The following is a 15,273-nucleotide window of genomic DNA, read 5'->3' as shown; positions in this document are numbered from 1 at the left end:
ATAAGAACTCAGAGGAATTGAAAATTCCTAAGCAGATGCTTTAAAAGAGAAAAAAACACTTTTCCAGGCAGCGTATCTAAAGCATGAAATTTACTCTCACAAGATGTTGCAGATGAGTATAAAGAGATCCAAAATTATGAGATGCATTCATATAAGAAACACTCGTGGAAACGTACCAGTCACAAAGCCATAAATATAACCTGCCTAAGAAGTCTCTGAAGTGTAGCTTGCTGGAAGCTTCGAGGGTATTCCATAGGATTATCATGCACATCCAGCCATCAAATTCCACCCAGAACAACTCCTTTTTGGTTTGATAGAGGCCCAGCTCAGTTTTGAGTTCTTAGGGGTTTTTACATAGGGAGCTAAAAAAAAAAAACTGCTTTACAAATATTCTTATGACCATAAGAGTTTAAATTTCACCTAGTCTTTGGTGTGATGGGTACTAGTTGAACTCTGTTCTGTCACACTGATTCACCATAATTTTCAAAATCTCAGGATGCAAGAGGCATAAACTTTTTTTGTCTTCAGATGTAGATTTCTGCTGTTTTGTTCACAGCTGGAGGAAATACTCAAGAAAAAATATGCAAATTGCAAAATAGTGCAAAAAAATAACTGAAAGAGAGAGCAGAAAGGTTAGAGAGAAAAATAAATATACATGCTTACATATATTTCATTTCTTTATGTCATTTTTTATTTTAGTCTATATTTAGCAGTGAGGCCTTATACCTGTGTAGGCATTATGTAAGAACAGAAACAATTCTCCTTTTCCATTCTGTAGGAAGAACCAGCTGGATCCAAGATGCTCATAGTTCAGGCTGCTGGAAATGATAAGAATAGGTAAGGACAAAAGTATTTCATAGAATCATCAAGGTTGGAAAAGACGTCTAAGATCATTCAGTACAATCATCCACCTATCACTAATATTTCCCACGAAAACATGTCCTTAAGTACAATAACTAAATGTTTCTTGAACACCTCCATGGACTGTGACACCACCAGCTCCCTGGACAGCCCATTGCAGCACTTGACTACTCTTTGTGAGAAGTTGTTTTTCCTAACATCCAACCTTAATCTCCCCTGGTGCAACTTGAAGCTGTTCCCTCTAGTCCTATCACTAGTTATATGGGAGAAGAGACCGACCTCCATCTTGCAGCAATCTCTATTCAAGTATTCATACAGAGTGATAAGATCTCACCTGAGCCTTGTCTTCTTCAGACTAAATAATCTCAGTTCCCTCAGGCGCTCCTCACAGGCTTGTGCTCCACCTGGTGATCATAGAATCATACAGTGGCCTACATTGGAAAGGTCCTTTAAAGATCACTGAGCTCAAACCCCTCTGCTGTGTACACTATTGCAATAACCTGATAAAAATTTACATTTCAGGATTCCAGATAACCTAGCAAAGAAACTTATGCAGGCAATTCAATCCCTGTCCACATGACCATACCTGATTCCCATTTTCACATCCAAACTCTAACATGTTATTCATCCACCATGCCCGACAAGAAGGACATGGTGCATGCAGACCAGTGTGGTTGAAGGGGACTGTCCATTGCAAACCCTGTACACTGCAGTGACCACCATGATCTGGTCTGTTCTTAAAGCTGATCATCAGCAAAAGAAGAATTTACTGAAGGAGTGGAGGAGAATCCTAACCAAAGTTCTGGAGATAAAACAGGATCCTTTGAGGTTTTAAAGAGTCAACTGTGGGAGGAGTTGGCTATTTTCCCACCGATTCACAAATGATTTGTGTCTTCTTAAAGTTTCTGTGTGTAGGAAATTCCTGTGGTTTCTGAACTTCTTTTGCACAGGATTCCTGAAGAACATGACCGAAGTCTCCAGAAAGACTCAGAGACTCAGGTGTTTCTAAAAGGAAAAGCATAAGAAGTAAGAATGTACAATCCAGGCCCAAAATGGAAATGAACACTCCTTGAACAAATAGCACAGGTGGATGCATCACAGAGCTGAAAATAATCCTTAAACCCAGCCCAGAGACAGAGGCAGCAGCACTCAGTAGTCAGAGCCCTTGTTGGCAGACTTGTGCCCATTTGGGAAGTCAGGCTGGACCAAGTTGTGATAACCTAAGCGGAAGGACCTCTTTACTCCACTCAGCTAAGATTGCATCATGTTACAGGAAATGTTAAAGCTCTTGGAAAACTAACCTTTCCACATACCTCAGTACGGCCTTGGGTGAGAGAAAAGATTTAGGTTTTCCTAATGCTGATGTAGGAACATGAGGGGTATGTGATTATCCTGGCAATCCCATCTTAGGCAAAAGTCAGCCATCTGCTTCACTCTGCAGAAGCAAGCAAACGTTACAGCAACAGCAGAAGCACCTCAGTATAATCACAGAATCTCAGAATCTTAGAATTGCTCAGGTTGGAAAAGAACTTAAAGATCATCGAGTCCAACTGCAACCTAACTATACCACCCGAAATCAAACAACCAACCACTAAATCATGTCCCTGAGCACCACAACCACAAATGGTTTCTGAACACACCCAGGGTTGGTGATTCAATCACCTCCCCAGGCAGCCTATCCCAGTGCTTAACAACCCTTTCTGTGAACAAGTTTTTCCTGATATCCAAACAAAACTTACCCTGGTGCAACTTGAGGCCATTTCCTCTCATCCTGTCACCTGTCATCAGTGAGAAGAGACCAACCCCACTCTCACTGTAAGCACTTTCAGATATGGGAAGAGAGCAATAAGGTCTTCCCTTGGCCTCCTCTTCCCCAGACTAAACAGCCCCAGTTCCTTCTGTCTATCCAAGGCCATATTCTCCAAGCCCTTCACAAGCCCCATTACCCTCCTTTGGACCTGCTCCAGCACATCAGTGTCCCTTCTCTACTGAGGTGCCCAAAACTGAACGCAGCACTCAAGGTGAGGTCTCACCAGTGCTGAGTACAGGGGCAGGATTACTTCCCTAGTCCTGCTCACCACACCATTCCTGATACAAGCCAGGCTGCCATCAGCCTTCTTGGCCACCTTGTCACACTGCTGGCTCAAATTCAGCTGACTGTCCATCAGTACACCAAGGTCCCTTTCCATCAGGGCAGCTTTCCAGCCACTTTTCCCCAAGCCTGTAAAGTTGCCTGGGATTGTTGTGACCAAAATGCAGGACCTGACACTTGGCCCTATTGAAATTCATACAGTTAACCATGGCCATCAATCCAGTCTATCCAGGTCCCTCTGCAGTGGCTTTCTCCCCTCTGGCAGATCAACACTCCCTCCCTTCTTGCTATCATAAATCTGGACACAGAGTCATTTATGCATCATAACCCCCACTCTTCACTGTTATGGAACAAAGAATCTAGTCTTCAGCTTCATGAGATGAAATTCTGGTGCAGCTAGAAAGGTTGGTGGGGTTTGTTTTGTTTTGTTTTGTTTTGTTTTAATATTCTGCCAGCTCCCACTAAACTGCTTAAAATGCATCTGTGATTTCATCATCCTCTGTGAGTTCATAGAGGTTGAATCCATCTAATACAGATTACAATTCGGAGTCATTCCTTACAAAAAAAAAAAAAAATACTGTCACATAAGTTGGAAGCAGTGCTGGTCACTGAAGCAGCAGTGGGAAAAGAAAGTTGGTTTTGAATTTCTGGAATAGAAACAATTTGATTAAAGCTTACTTCTTTTCAGTGACTGACACAAACGCTAAACTTCTAGCAGTATATATGCAAGAGCTGCCCAGCAGCTAATTTTTTCATGGCTGTTCTTTGACAGCAAATTTCATGCTTCGACTATGCTTGTCTGTTCCAGTCTGTCAGAATGCTTTCTATGAAGGGAAAGCATGCTAAATATTCCTTTCATTTCTCTAGTGAAGCAGGAGAAAGAAAGAGTAAAATATGTTATGAGCTTACACATGTTTGATATGAAATCCCATAGTGTAAACACAAACTGTTTTTTTTTCAGAGACTGGTCTAGTCTGTTCTTGAAAATGCTTTCATTTCCACCTTGAGATGACTTCGTTCTCACCTGTGAAGCGTATAATGCGGATGTGATTCTCACACCAACAGGAATATAGCTTCAAGTATAACCACATGTGTGAACCTGCAACTCAGCCAGAATGTTTCTAGCAAGGCATCTGTTTATAAAGAGAATAGAAAGCCTAGAATATAATATTCCTTCTGTGAATAATCTACAAGGTGTAGATTAGTGATAAGTGTAGCACACATTAAAACAAATAACCAAAAATACTGGGTTTTCCAACAATCCAGTTTAATATTTTCTTCATGTGTTTGTGTTTTTACATTAAATAAAATGGCAACACAAAAAAAAAAAAAAGAAAGTAATGTACAATTCAAGAAAATACCCAAAGCCATTACAATTTTGGCTTCCTATTCAATGATAAACAGTTATGTACAAAACTGTTTTATTTGCTGTAACCAGTGAAGATTTAGTGATTTATTTACAATGTCAACTGGTGCCTTTTGCTATGCAACTGAGCTGTTTTATTTTTGGTATTTCCATTCCTAGTAGCAGATGCCCATTCCCAAAACTCATTTATGTATAGGGCCAAGAAGTGGACTGAAACAAGGCAAGATGCTCACTACCAATCACAAATGTACCTCTGAAATCCTATTTTTATATAAAACTGAAGGAAGAGTCCAGCACCAAATGCACTGCTGTAGCCATTATATTGACAGTCAACATTACAAAGTGTCTCCACTGAGAAAAACATTCCCACTCATGCCTGGGGGAAGTACGTGCAAGCTAGAGGCAGTATATATTTCAAGCTGCAGCAGATAGATAGAATATATAACTCTAGTGGTACTTATCTTGAAGTAGATATCTTGCCAGAGACCTCCAAAGCAAATGAAGATACAAAGTATGTTATCCTTTTAAATGTGTACAGAGATTATTTTACAGTTCTTACACAGAGACTAAGTTAGGAGGTGAAAAAAATAAACATTTCATCATAATACACAAGGTATTTCAGAGAATCACAAAACAGATCAGATTGGAATGGACCTGCAGAGGTCTTCTATTCCAAATCATTCAGAGCATGGCCAACTTCAAGGTTAGAGTCAGCTTTAAATGTAGAACAGTTTGCTCAGAGCTGTCTCCAATTAAGTTCTGAATATCTCCAAGGATGGACAGTATGAAATTGCTGGGCATCTATTGTCATGTTTGACCACTTTTATGCTAAAAAAAAAAAAAAAAAAAAAAAAAACCTGCTCACAACATCCAATGAGAACTTTCCACCTTAGAAAGACAATCTAAGGTTCATTAAGTCAATTATAATCTTTCTATTGACAACAATATCATCAGAGCATCTCTAGACCAAATATAACAGCATTATTCCTTAGGCTTTTTGGAAGGAAGGATTCATTTTCCTAAATTATATTCTGACAGCTAGTCAGTAGGGTACCCCTGCTTGAAATATTTACCTAGCTTGTATGTATCCACTGGCATCAGGAAATCAATGCCACAGTTGCACTTCCTTAATCTGTGACAAATTCAATATTTTGCACATTATACAGCTGTTGCAGAACAGCATGCTTATGAGATCATGACTAGGTGCAAATTGGTCACATAAAATGCATGAGAGTTTCACCTCAGAACCCTCTCAGCAAAGATAAAAACAGTTTGTCTGGGGAGCAAAAGCTAGTACTCCATATTGTAGCTGCATGTTTGAGATCCTTCTTTTGCTGTCTGCCTGCTGTCCCTCCTGATTGTCAAACCTGTTTTGTCTCTCACAGCTTAAAAAATGCAATCTACAGCATGGCTTCCTCTAATAAATGATGCTCCTAGCTAAAATGCTTTTCTAGCTCCTATATACAGGCAGTCACTCACCCGATCATTCCTTCCTAAAAAAAAAACATTACATCATGAGCTAGAGGTCACATGTCCTTTACTTGCCTAGCCCTAGGAATGAGGAAAACAAACTAAAATTAGCTCAGTCTTTGTATTCAGGCTTAAAATCTCCCCACACACATCATTATAAGAACACATACAGTCAGAGATGACAACCTACTGTGTCCAACCTAAGAAATTTGTTGCAATGCTTTCTTCTTAAATACCACACATTTTATGACGGTAACAGTTACAACCAGAATACAAGACACTGATGTGTGCACACATATTGATCATAACTTTGTTGAGCAAGGTATGTGAACCCTCGTAATTGGAGCTACTTTTCTGACTACCTCTTTGCAAGATAGCAGAAAAAATAATAATTCTAGGCATCAAAATGAGCCATGCTGTATCTAGGGAGACAATGAATATCAAGGGAAATACGTTTTGGGATGCTGATGGGCTTATTTACACAGCCAGTCACACTTGTCACATTTGGTAGAAAGGGAAATAAGGCTTTCCCTGAGCAGTTCTCTTGTAAGATCCAGACTCTTCAGTAGGGTAAATGAGATGCAAAATATTCTTTCTCCCTTCAGTGTAGATGCACAGAGTAGCTCCTACAATCATGAGAGAGTGGTGCATGGAGGGAAAGAAAAAAACGGTTTCTGATTGCCACAAAAATCTTGACAGCTGACTAGAGAAAGATGTTCCACAGGCCTCTCAGCAGAATAACAAGGTGATGCAAGATGCTGCATTTCAGTTCTCTTCCCTGGGTTCGTTTTCCTAATATTTGTTTGATAGCCCACAGACCATTCTCACACTATAGCAACAAATTATCTCTTTGAAAGTCTTCCTCATTTCCTGGCTACGAAAGGCATAGATCAAGGGATCAATCACCGAGTTGCACATAATGAGAATGAGGTACATGTTGAAGTGAGACATGAAGCAAACGCAGTAGAGGTTTTGAGGGCAGGAGATCATCAGGATGAGATGGAGGAAGAATGGAGCCCAGCAAACAATGAAGATGCCAAGAAGCATGGTCAGAGTGATGGCTCCCTTCATGCTGGTTCTTTGATGGACAGAGTTGTACCCAGGCAAAGCAGCTATTTTCTTCACGTGAGTACGAGCCAGGAGGAACATATGGATGTACAGTGAAACCATGAGGAACAGCATGGTAAAAAACATAGTGATGAGACAAATTATAACATAAGTTGATTCATAATAAAGAATAAAGATAATGCCACAGCCTGTGCAAAAGGTCCAAATGCATGCAATGATAAACCCCGATCTTTTCACCGTCATGATGTTGTGGTAACGCAGGGCATAGAAGATAGTGATATATCTGTCTACTGCTATTGCCAGCAAACTGCACATGGAAGCCACCACAGATATGCAGATCAGTGAATCAAAGACATTGTCTATATGACGGACGAAGGCATCTTCCATAATTATGTGCCTATTGTTTATTAAGTATATTGTTATGGTCTCCCAAGCATTGGACACGCTAACCAGCATGTCAGCCACTGCTAAACTGCAAACAAAAAAATACATGGGTGAATGCAAGTTCTTGTTCTTAACAATTGCACATATCACTAAGATATTTTCAAGGAGGCTTACAATGCCCAGGGTTAGGAACACCTCAGCTGCAATGACCACTTGCTCACATGGTGACGACTTGCTCTTTACAGTAGGCACCGTAAAGTTGCTGCCAAAGGCACTCAGGTTTAGTTCAGAAAAATACAGTTGCGAGGATGTGTTCATGTCTGGAAGCAAACACTTTCTGTTCTCTCTGAGGGACTTGCCAAGGAGTGTGGTAAATGCATTTTCCAAAGGGCAAAAGACCCTGCCAAAAAAAAATAGAGCATGACAAAAACAGGCAGAAGTTGACAAGACAAATATCAAACATTTCTATTTAGTTTGGCTTGTACACATCCTACCTCTTTAACACAATATTCCTCTACTGATTCTAAATTAACTTCCACTTGGCTCAGAGTTTTTCTGCCCATCCATACTGGGAAATTAAAGCCACACACTAATGAAGAGATTCATACACTCTTATTTTGTACTTTAGTTTATCCTATTCAGTCTCCCAGAAGCAATCACACTGTCCTGGAAATTCTGCCAAACATAAATAGACAATTAGCAGAATAAATGCAGTTATCCTGCATTTCAGAGCCCAGAAATGCAGGAGAAAAGTACTACACTGTGCAGAACCTCATCACTGGAATGCAATATATAGAAATACTGCTACAAATAAGAACTGAACATTTTCTGTAAAAGATTTACATGCATCCTGAACTTTGAACTTCTTAAGTTTGCACAGTCTGTGTTATAAACAGTCTGTCTGTGCAATGCTAACAAGCTCATTTTAAGAGCATAGTATTAAACCACGAACCAAGGCAAACGCTTACATTCTGGGATTCCGTGAGATTACAGAATCAGTAGGAGGGAATTCTGGCCCAGCAATAAGTTTTCTATTCCAGATAATGAGTACTTTTTGTCTTTTAGTAATGAGAATATTCAGTGCAAGCTGTAAGCCATCATATTCTTAACACGGGGAACTCTTACAGCTGATTGTCAATTACTTGTTGCAAGTAAAATTCAAAGCTCTTCAGGCAAAATCATTTTCAGTTTTTAAACATAACCTTTCATTTTCAATCAAGAATTAACGGTACCTATTTACAAGAGCTGCTCCTTCAGTTGCTCTTCATCTTCTGCAGCCTTTCCTCCAGAGAGCAGAAGTTTCAGCCCCTCCTCACCCGACATCTGGGGCTGGAGACTCCTTGGTGGGGACGGATGACATTATAGAGGAAAATGAATGAGTAAATCCATAGAGTCAAGGCTGAGCACGCATAAATTACTCACTGTGCAACTGTCCTTTTATAGTCTCCGAACAATAATGACTTCAGTACTCAAACTGTAGCTCCTCCTCCCCTTCGCCCCTCTGAACTTCGCTTTTCACTAATCCTGATAGCAAAGGCTCTGGTCTTTACCACCATCTAGTGGTCTTTACCTGTCTTTCTTTTTATGAGGACAGGTTCAGGTCTAAAACTCGTGAGCTTTTAAAATTCTTGCTTTTGCTATACTTTTGGGGAAAACTATATTAAAAGATAAATTGCACTAGGCATGTTGCTTGCTAAGCACATCTCATATGGATTGGTTTTTCTGTTTTCTCTGCTTTTGCAAATACTAGCTGTCAATAACTTCACATTCCAGAAGAGACAGGAGCAGAAAATCATTGTTGAAGTGGGAGGCTTATTTTATCGTTCTTAAAAAGATTTGTCTTTCATCTACAGTTATAGTTTTGTGAGAATAGGAAGCACACCACCACACAGCTCATTAAAAGAACATACTATCAAGCCTACCACACCATTAATAGAAGAGATAAGCAAAGACATTTCTATGAAAAACAATATAGAAGAAATAAATGATTGCATCCTGGCTCCCTTGTCTGGAGCAGAGATTTCCATGCATAGGAAGGAAGGAGGAGCATACTGAACACTGTGCTGGAAGCCAGAGACAAAATTCTCTCTTTCTCCACATTGCCACCTTTCCACAAATCAGAAGATTGGATTTCTTCTGTGGTATACCATAACTCCAAAAGCTTATTTTTAACCTACACCATTTTTTTTTCTTAAAGAATCACCATCAGAAAGCACAAATGATAGGGCTGTACAGTGTGCTGTTTTCACTGTCTACTTAGATAGATTTTATTGATAGAATGCAGCTAAATCTGTGTTTCTGATTGTTACACTTCACAGAAATTTCCTTTGTTGTTACTGCAAGCTTCACTTTAGTAACTCTCAAAGACCTGAGCCATTATATGAAAGGTTTTTATGTATGAATAGTCCGTGCAACAGAGGAGATAGTGAAAAATGTTTTGATTCATATGCGTAAAAAGGCTTCTTTAAGACTACACAGTTACAGTCTGGAGGTGAACTGTGCATACCCCTTCTCCCTGCTAAAGGAAAGAGAATTTAGATTACCACAAAATAGAGGCAGAAAACTATGCTCAAGTGCAGCTGTTACATCTGAGCAAATAGTGCCAGCAAGTAAACAGAATTCGAGCTCAGAGCTCCTTGCTGTGCTCAAAAGAATATAGGATGCCCATCTCCAGTCCTCTTTCTGTTCTGCAATGTAAAGGATGTTTTGGTTCTTCTATGTTATCCTTAGTTATCGTAGTTATCATTAGTTATTTCTTGCATTTCTGTTTGCTTTACTGTTTGAATATTGCTTTTCCATAGCAGACCCAGGATATCATACACCTACACATAACGTCTTTCTTCTTTCTCACTTTTTATACCTACCAATGTCTGTGCAGATGTTGTGCTTTTTCCACTTTTACTGATTTCCCTTCTAGTACCCTAATATTTTGTTTATTATATTCTCTCCCCTTAAATTTGGTTTCATTTCCCCATTTACAAATCCTTCTGTATGTTCAGTCATACAGTTTAACAAAATTCTTACAGATCATCTTAGCTGCCCTCATGGTAGTTCTGTGTGCACCTTATAGCACTCTGGGCAGACCACCTGACTGCTAGAAAGAAGTCACACAGCAGAGGAAATGGGCTGGCTGCTATTCCTCAGTGCAGTGTCAAGTCTCTCAGATACGAATTATGAAGCAGCCTTTGTATTCTTCTGCCACAACCCAGACACTGCAGGCCAGACCCTTAGTACAAGTGGCAATGCTGGACTAAGAAACTCTCCTACTTACAGAGTTGACAGGAAAAAAAAATGATCTGCCTGGAAACTGGGACAGTGATATAGATACAGTTTGTTTACTTTAGAAGATGAGATGAAGAAATGCTTAGGAAAAAAAAAAAAAAGAGTTTAATGGTAACATTTCTGCAACAAACAGCTATGCACATAACAGCTGGATGAACAAGTAGCTGAAGGGGCACCCAATTAGTGGCCAGTGATTAAATGAGTTCTGAGGATTGTAAATGCAGGGCACAGGGTCAGATCTTCAGGTCCTCTATTTTCTCAGGAAGGAGCTGTAAGCTTCCAACCTTCCAGTTCGAAGGCTCCTGACTGACAAGTTATTCTTGCTGGTGCTTGTGGGCTTGATATTCATCTCCCTTGCTTGTTCTGCTCATTAAATTCTCTGTCTTTGCAGTCAGGTCAGCACTCAGCATTTTCCAAGGCCAAAAGGACTATGTCCAGATGGCCAAGCTGGGGCAAACAGTACCTCATGCATGACTGTGGGTATGTAGCTATTGGGCTGCACTGATTCGGCATGCGGCCTGATCCCATGAGCACACACAGAGGAGCACTGAAGTCCAACTCCTGTCCTTAAAGCAGCATTTTCTTATCACAGATTGAAAAAGGCAGGAGTGGCAGCACACTGAGGTGGAGGTCCACAGGTCTGCAGTGCTGGGGAAGACTGAAGCAGGGTCCCTCAGGCCAGCATGCAGGGTGAGAGGTGAACCTGGCTGGTGAGCCTGGCTCAGTTATTTCAGACATGGGCTCAGGGAGAACAGGACTTGGGAAAGCTTCTCTTTAAAATAGATGCAACCAGGGTGCCTGTCTGTACCATTCGTTTTCTCACCAAATTCACATATTTGACCCTGTATTTGGGATGACCCTTCCTCCATGCTGCTCAAATGTGTGTTCTGCAAAGGACAAGAGTGAAATTGCACACCATCTTCATGACAGCAAGGTGCTGATTTTGTCAATGAATGCAAAAAGGAGACCAATAGTACAATGTGCCCCCAAAGGATTTTCTGCAAGAGTTTATCACTCTTAGGTGAATTCTGCTGTTAATCTGTACTAATCCTAATGGGTCCAGAGTAGAGTTTCACTGAGACACACAATCCTTTCCAACTTGTATGTACTAATACATTGAGGTGATTTAATTCCAGTGTCCTCCTGTTGCTTTTCTCATCTGTACAACAAAAATATATCTGTCCTTCATAGCACAGTTGTGGATTGGTGCTCTTGGACTGTTTACAGAATCTCTCCTGTCTTCTCTTTGCCTTTGCTGTCATCAGCACAGAATTTCAGAGCCACGGAATATCCTCTCAAACTGCACTCTTCTCACAGAAATAAGCCACAGATCCAAGGCAAAAGTGAAGATCACAGCCTTTGAAGATGTTATAACACAACAAATGCTCTCTAACTGCTTAGGCACAAACAATTCTCTTGACCTCTGCTCTGAACAGCATTGCTTGAGCCTCATCAAGGTCCCTTCTGTTATTTTCTCAGTATTTTCAGAGCAGCTCCACAGCATTTAATAAAGACAGGCAATTAATCCTGACTGAAAATAAAAGGCATCAATCCTTCTTGCCTTGAAATAAAAAACAGGGGGTGAAGTGGTGATAGACCCTTTGTAGTTCAGTCATATCCCCTATGTAGGACAACTAAAAGCCTAAAAGTAATGCTTTGTAGTAAGCAGTACTACACACGTTTTTAATGTATATCATGACCCTACTTTTCAAATGGTATTTGCAGGAAGAATCACAGAAAAGCAAGACTGAAAGAGACATCCTGCTGTGGGTGACAGTAGGATTTCCCACACTTCCCCAGACTGCACTGGTACTTCTCACCATCCCCCCTTTCACCAGAGTGCACCAGCCCACTTTCAGATCATCTTTGGCCACTCTTCCCTGTCAATTCTGCTTCTCATGCTAGAGGAGAAAGCTGAGAAAAGTGCAATGCAGTATAAAAGGTACTCTAGAAGGATATATGCTAGTAATCTTGACTGGATGATGTCGTAACTAGCTCCCTGAACTGTAAAAGGGAAATAAGAAGTTTGGTAATCATCATTTTTATGTGCCTTCTAATGGGAATCAATTACAGCAATGAATCATCCCCTAACATTTTGTTTGAGCACAGGTCAACAGTACAGACCTGCTGAATCATATAGGAGTGCTAGCATGCTAGCACCAGACTCAGAAAAGCACAGATGACCAGCGCCAGACTGGAGAAACTTTCTGATAAAAAGAAGAGGTAGTTTAATAATGAACAAACTGAGTGGGAAAAAAAGAAAAAAAAGAGAAAAACTTAGCATGCTCTTGTTTGAATACCTCTTTCTTACTAGACCAAATAAATTTGATATGTCTTTATCCATTTGTATTAGCAACAAAAAATAGGTAAATAAATAAATAAAAATTATGAGATATCCTTGGTGTCATTTCTGCAATATTATCTTTGAGCATGGTAAAGGGAAATTTCAAGATCATATTATTTGTGTTTCTTAAAATACTTATATATCAGAATCACACAACATAAAAAATGCTGCTAATTTGTTTCATAATTTAGCTCCTCGGTGGGACTTCGTTGTTTGGGCAACCATATTTTATTGAATGGTCACAGCCAATTCAATGAATCCTGATGAATAATATACCATCTTCTTATTCAGCCTTCAGAACTCAGCCTTCTCTGGGAGTCTTCTGAACTTTTTATACTTTCTGAGTAGAAAAAAATCACATATACCTCAGAAAGAGTTAAAAAAAAATATTATTTATATGTACTTATGAACTTGTGGTCTAAATAGATACCCTGAGCACTTGTTCACTTCCCTTTTCCTTGCAGTCAGATGAGCATAAGACCACAGCAGCCTGGGAATACTGCTCTCCCCATCTTAGGCTGGATCCTTCGTTTGGAGTTGAGATCCCTGAGAGCCCAGTATCTCTCAGTTCTAAACTATTCTTGTAGGTTTTGATAATTTAGCCCAGCATAGGCATTGACAGATGAAGAGGCTAAAGAGCTACTTCAAGAGGATGCAGAGTAAATGCAGCAACGTGTGCATGCAGTTCCTATCTAAGTCAATCTCTTGGATTCAATTCACTTTCTGACTAAATGTGAATGCAGGCCAAGCAATTTTTAAGAATACCATGACAGCAGTATCTTTGTACTGAAATACAGGTTCTTTCCTCACTCTGTACAGACTTGTAAAAATAAGGCTACCTCCTATTAAATGGGGTATATAAATACACTGTGAGAATCATAACCATTTTGCTCAGAACTAAAATATCTTCTGTCAAGCTCTTGTTCCACTGCATTTTTTATGTTTTCCAACAAAGCAACCTTGCAATATACAACATATTTTTTTACGGTCGGGATATTTTTTAACCACTGTATCCTGAAAGAAATAAAAAAAATAAAGAAAACAACACTATTTTGGGAGTAGGAATTATTTATCTTCTAGCTTACACCTATAAAGAACAAAAAATGTGGGGATTTGTTACAGCTGAAACCAAATACATAAAAAGAAAAAAAACAGTAAATGAAGTTAGCCACAAACAGGTCTTGAGAATGGAGAGAAGTTAGTACACTGTTTGAACACAGAATACTGTCTTCATACAGAAGTAACCAGTGCATTCAATTGTACCAGTGAGAAACTAAACCAGTTTACACCAAAGCATTGCCTCTGGTATCAACCAGCACAGCAACATACAAATATCAAGTGATTTTCATGAGCCCTCCAAGTTCATGACATTTGAAATAGCAAACAGCAGGCACCATGTGCTCTGCCATATTTAGTGCCTAAGCCACTATTATTTGGAAAACAAAATCAGAAAAACAGAGAACACTATGATTTCAAAGAGAATGCAGACTCTGGATCAAACTCCGGCACTGATGAAAAAAAAGGAAGCTCACAGCATGGGTTAATCGTTCAAGTCAGAAGGAATGGCAGATTTGTGTCTCTGCAAATTCAGTTGCTATTGGATCATTTGGAAAATCAATTTCTGGAAGAGCTAAGATGGACTGTGCCATAGTTTCTCCATTGAATTCTATTTCTGCATGCAATCTCTAATTATTGATAAATAAATGAAGAAATTTCGTGGCACCTACAATCTTTCTTACCCCCTCTTGATGATCTCTTCTATTAGTGCAGTGTGGAGACTAAAGATTACAGGCTGGTGAAAAGCTGTGTCTTCGAAAAAGTGAGCTTTGTGCTAATGAAAAATGCTGAATGCAACAAATGCACCTCAAAGTATATGAAAGAAGAAAACAGTCTACAGCCAGATGAAAGGTGGGAGTGAAATATTTTCATTTGGGGGATGAAAGACAAATGTCTCAAAAGGTTTTATTAAGAAATGAAGCTTTAATAAAAGCAATTTTTTTCCATGAATCCATTTTGAATTGCCAGCTGTCAGTTTCCAAGGCTGACAGACAGAAAGCTCAGGAGGTCATCAAGGAAACCACAAGGGATCTAGGAGAGAAGATTCATCAGATGTGTAACCTTACAACAGAACAACACCATGACAAAAGCTGGTGTTCCACATAAAACACATTTGGAGCAGATGTTTGATTGCACAAAAATACCATTGTCCTCCAGTGCTAGCTACTATGCTTATACTTATTGTATTCACCCATGGATATGGACAGTCACCAGCAGTGATGCTCCAGAGGTTTAAACAAGGATTGTGTTTATTACTATGACTTTGACAATATAATTAATGTCACAGATTCACAGCATATGGCCCTGATTCACCAAAACAAGTGCATTTTTTTTTGTTGGTATATCCCA

The 15,273-nt window shown here is 39.7% G+C and overlaps 1 protein-coding gene across 1 annotated transcript; it reads right to left on the bottom strand.

The window, feature by feature from the left end:
* Positions 1-5,135: 5,135 nt before the first annotated feature.
* MC5R (melanocortin 5 receptor) lies at positions 5,136-8,709 on the bottom strand. The gene is made up of 2 exons (XM_042809014.1): positions 8,474-8,709; positions 5,136-7,641 (listed from the first exon to the last, which is right to left on the bottom strand). The coding sequence occupies exon 2, from the start codon at positions 7,557-7,559 to the stop codon at positions 6,582-6,584; it is 978 nt and encodes a 325-aa protein (XP_042664948.1). The 5' UTR covers positions 7,560-7,641; positions 8,474-8,709; the 3' UTR covers positions 5,136-6,581.
* Between the last annotated feature and the right edge of the window lie 6,564 nt (positions 8,710-15,273).

Source organism: Centrocercus urophasianus, unplaced genomic scaffold, assembly GCF_019232065.1.
Source record: "Centrocercus urophasianus isolate 14NV4802_14NV808 unplaced genomic scaffold, USGS_Curo_1.0 seq_11, whole genome shotgun sequence".
NCBI classification, from domain to species: domain Eukaryota; kingdom Metazoa; phylum Chordata; class Aves; order Galliformes; family Phasianidae; genus Centrocercus; species Centrocercus urophasianus.
This window is presented reverse-complemented; position numbering and strand designations above follow the sequence as displayed.

Excerpts from the sequence above, each read along its gene's own strand:
- MC5R (XM_042809014.1), bottom strand. The coding sequence starts at position 7,559 with ATGAACACATCCTCGCAACTGTATTTTTCTGAACTAAACCTGAGTGCC.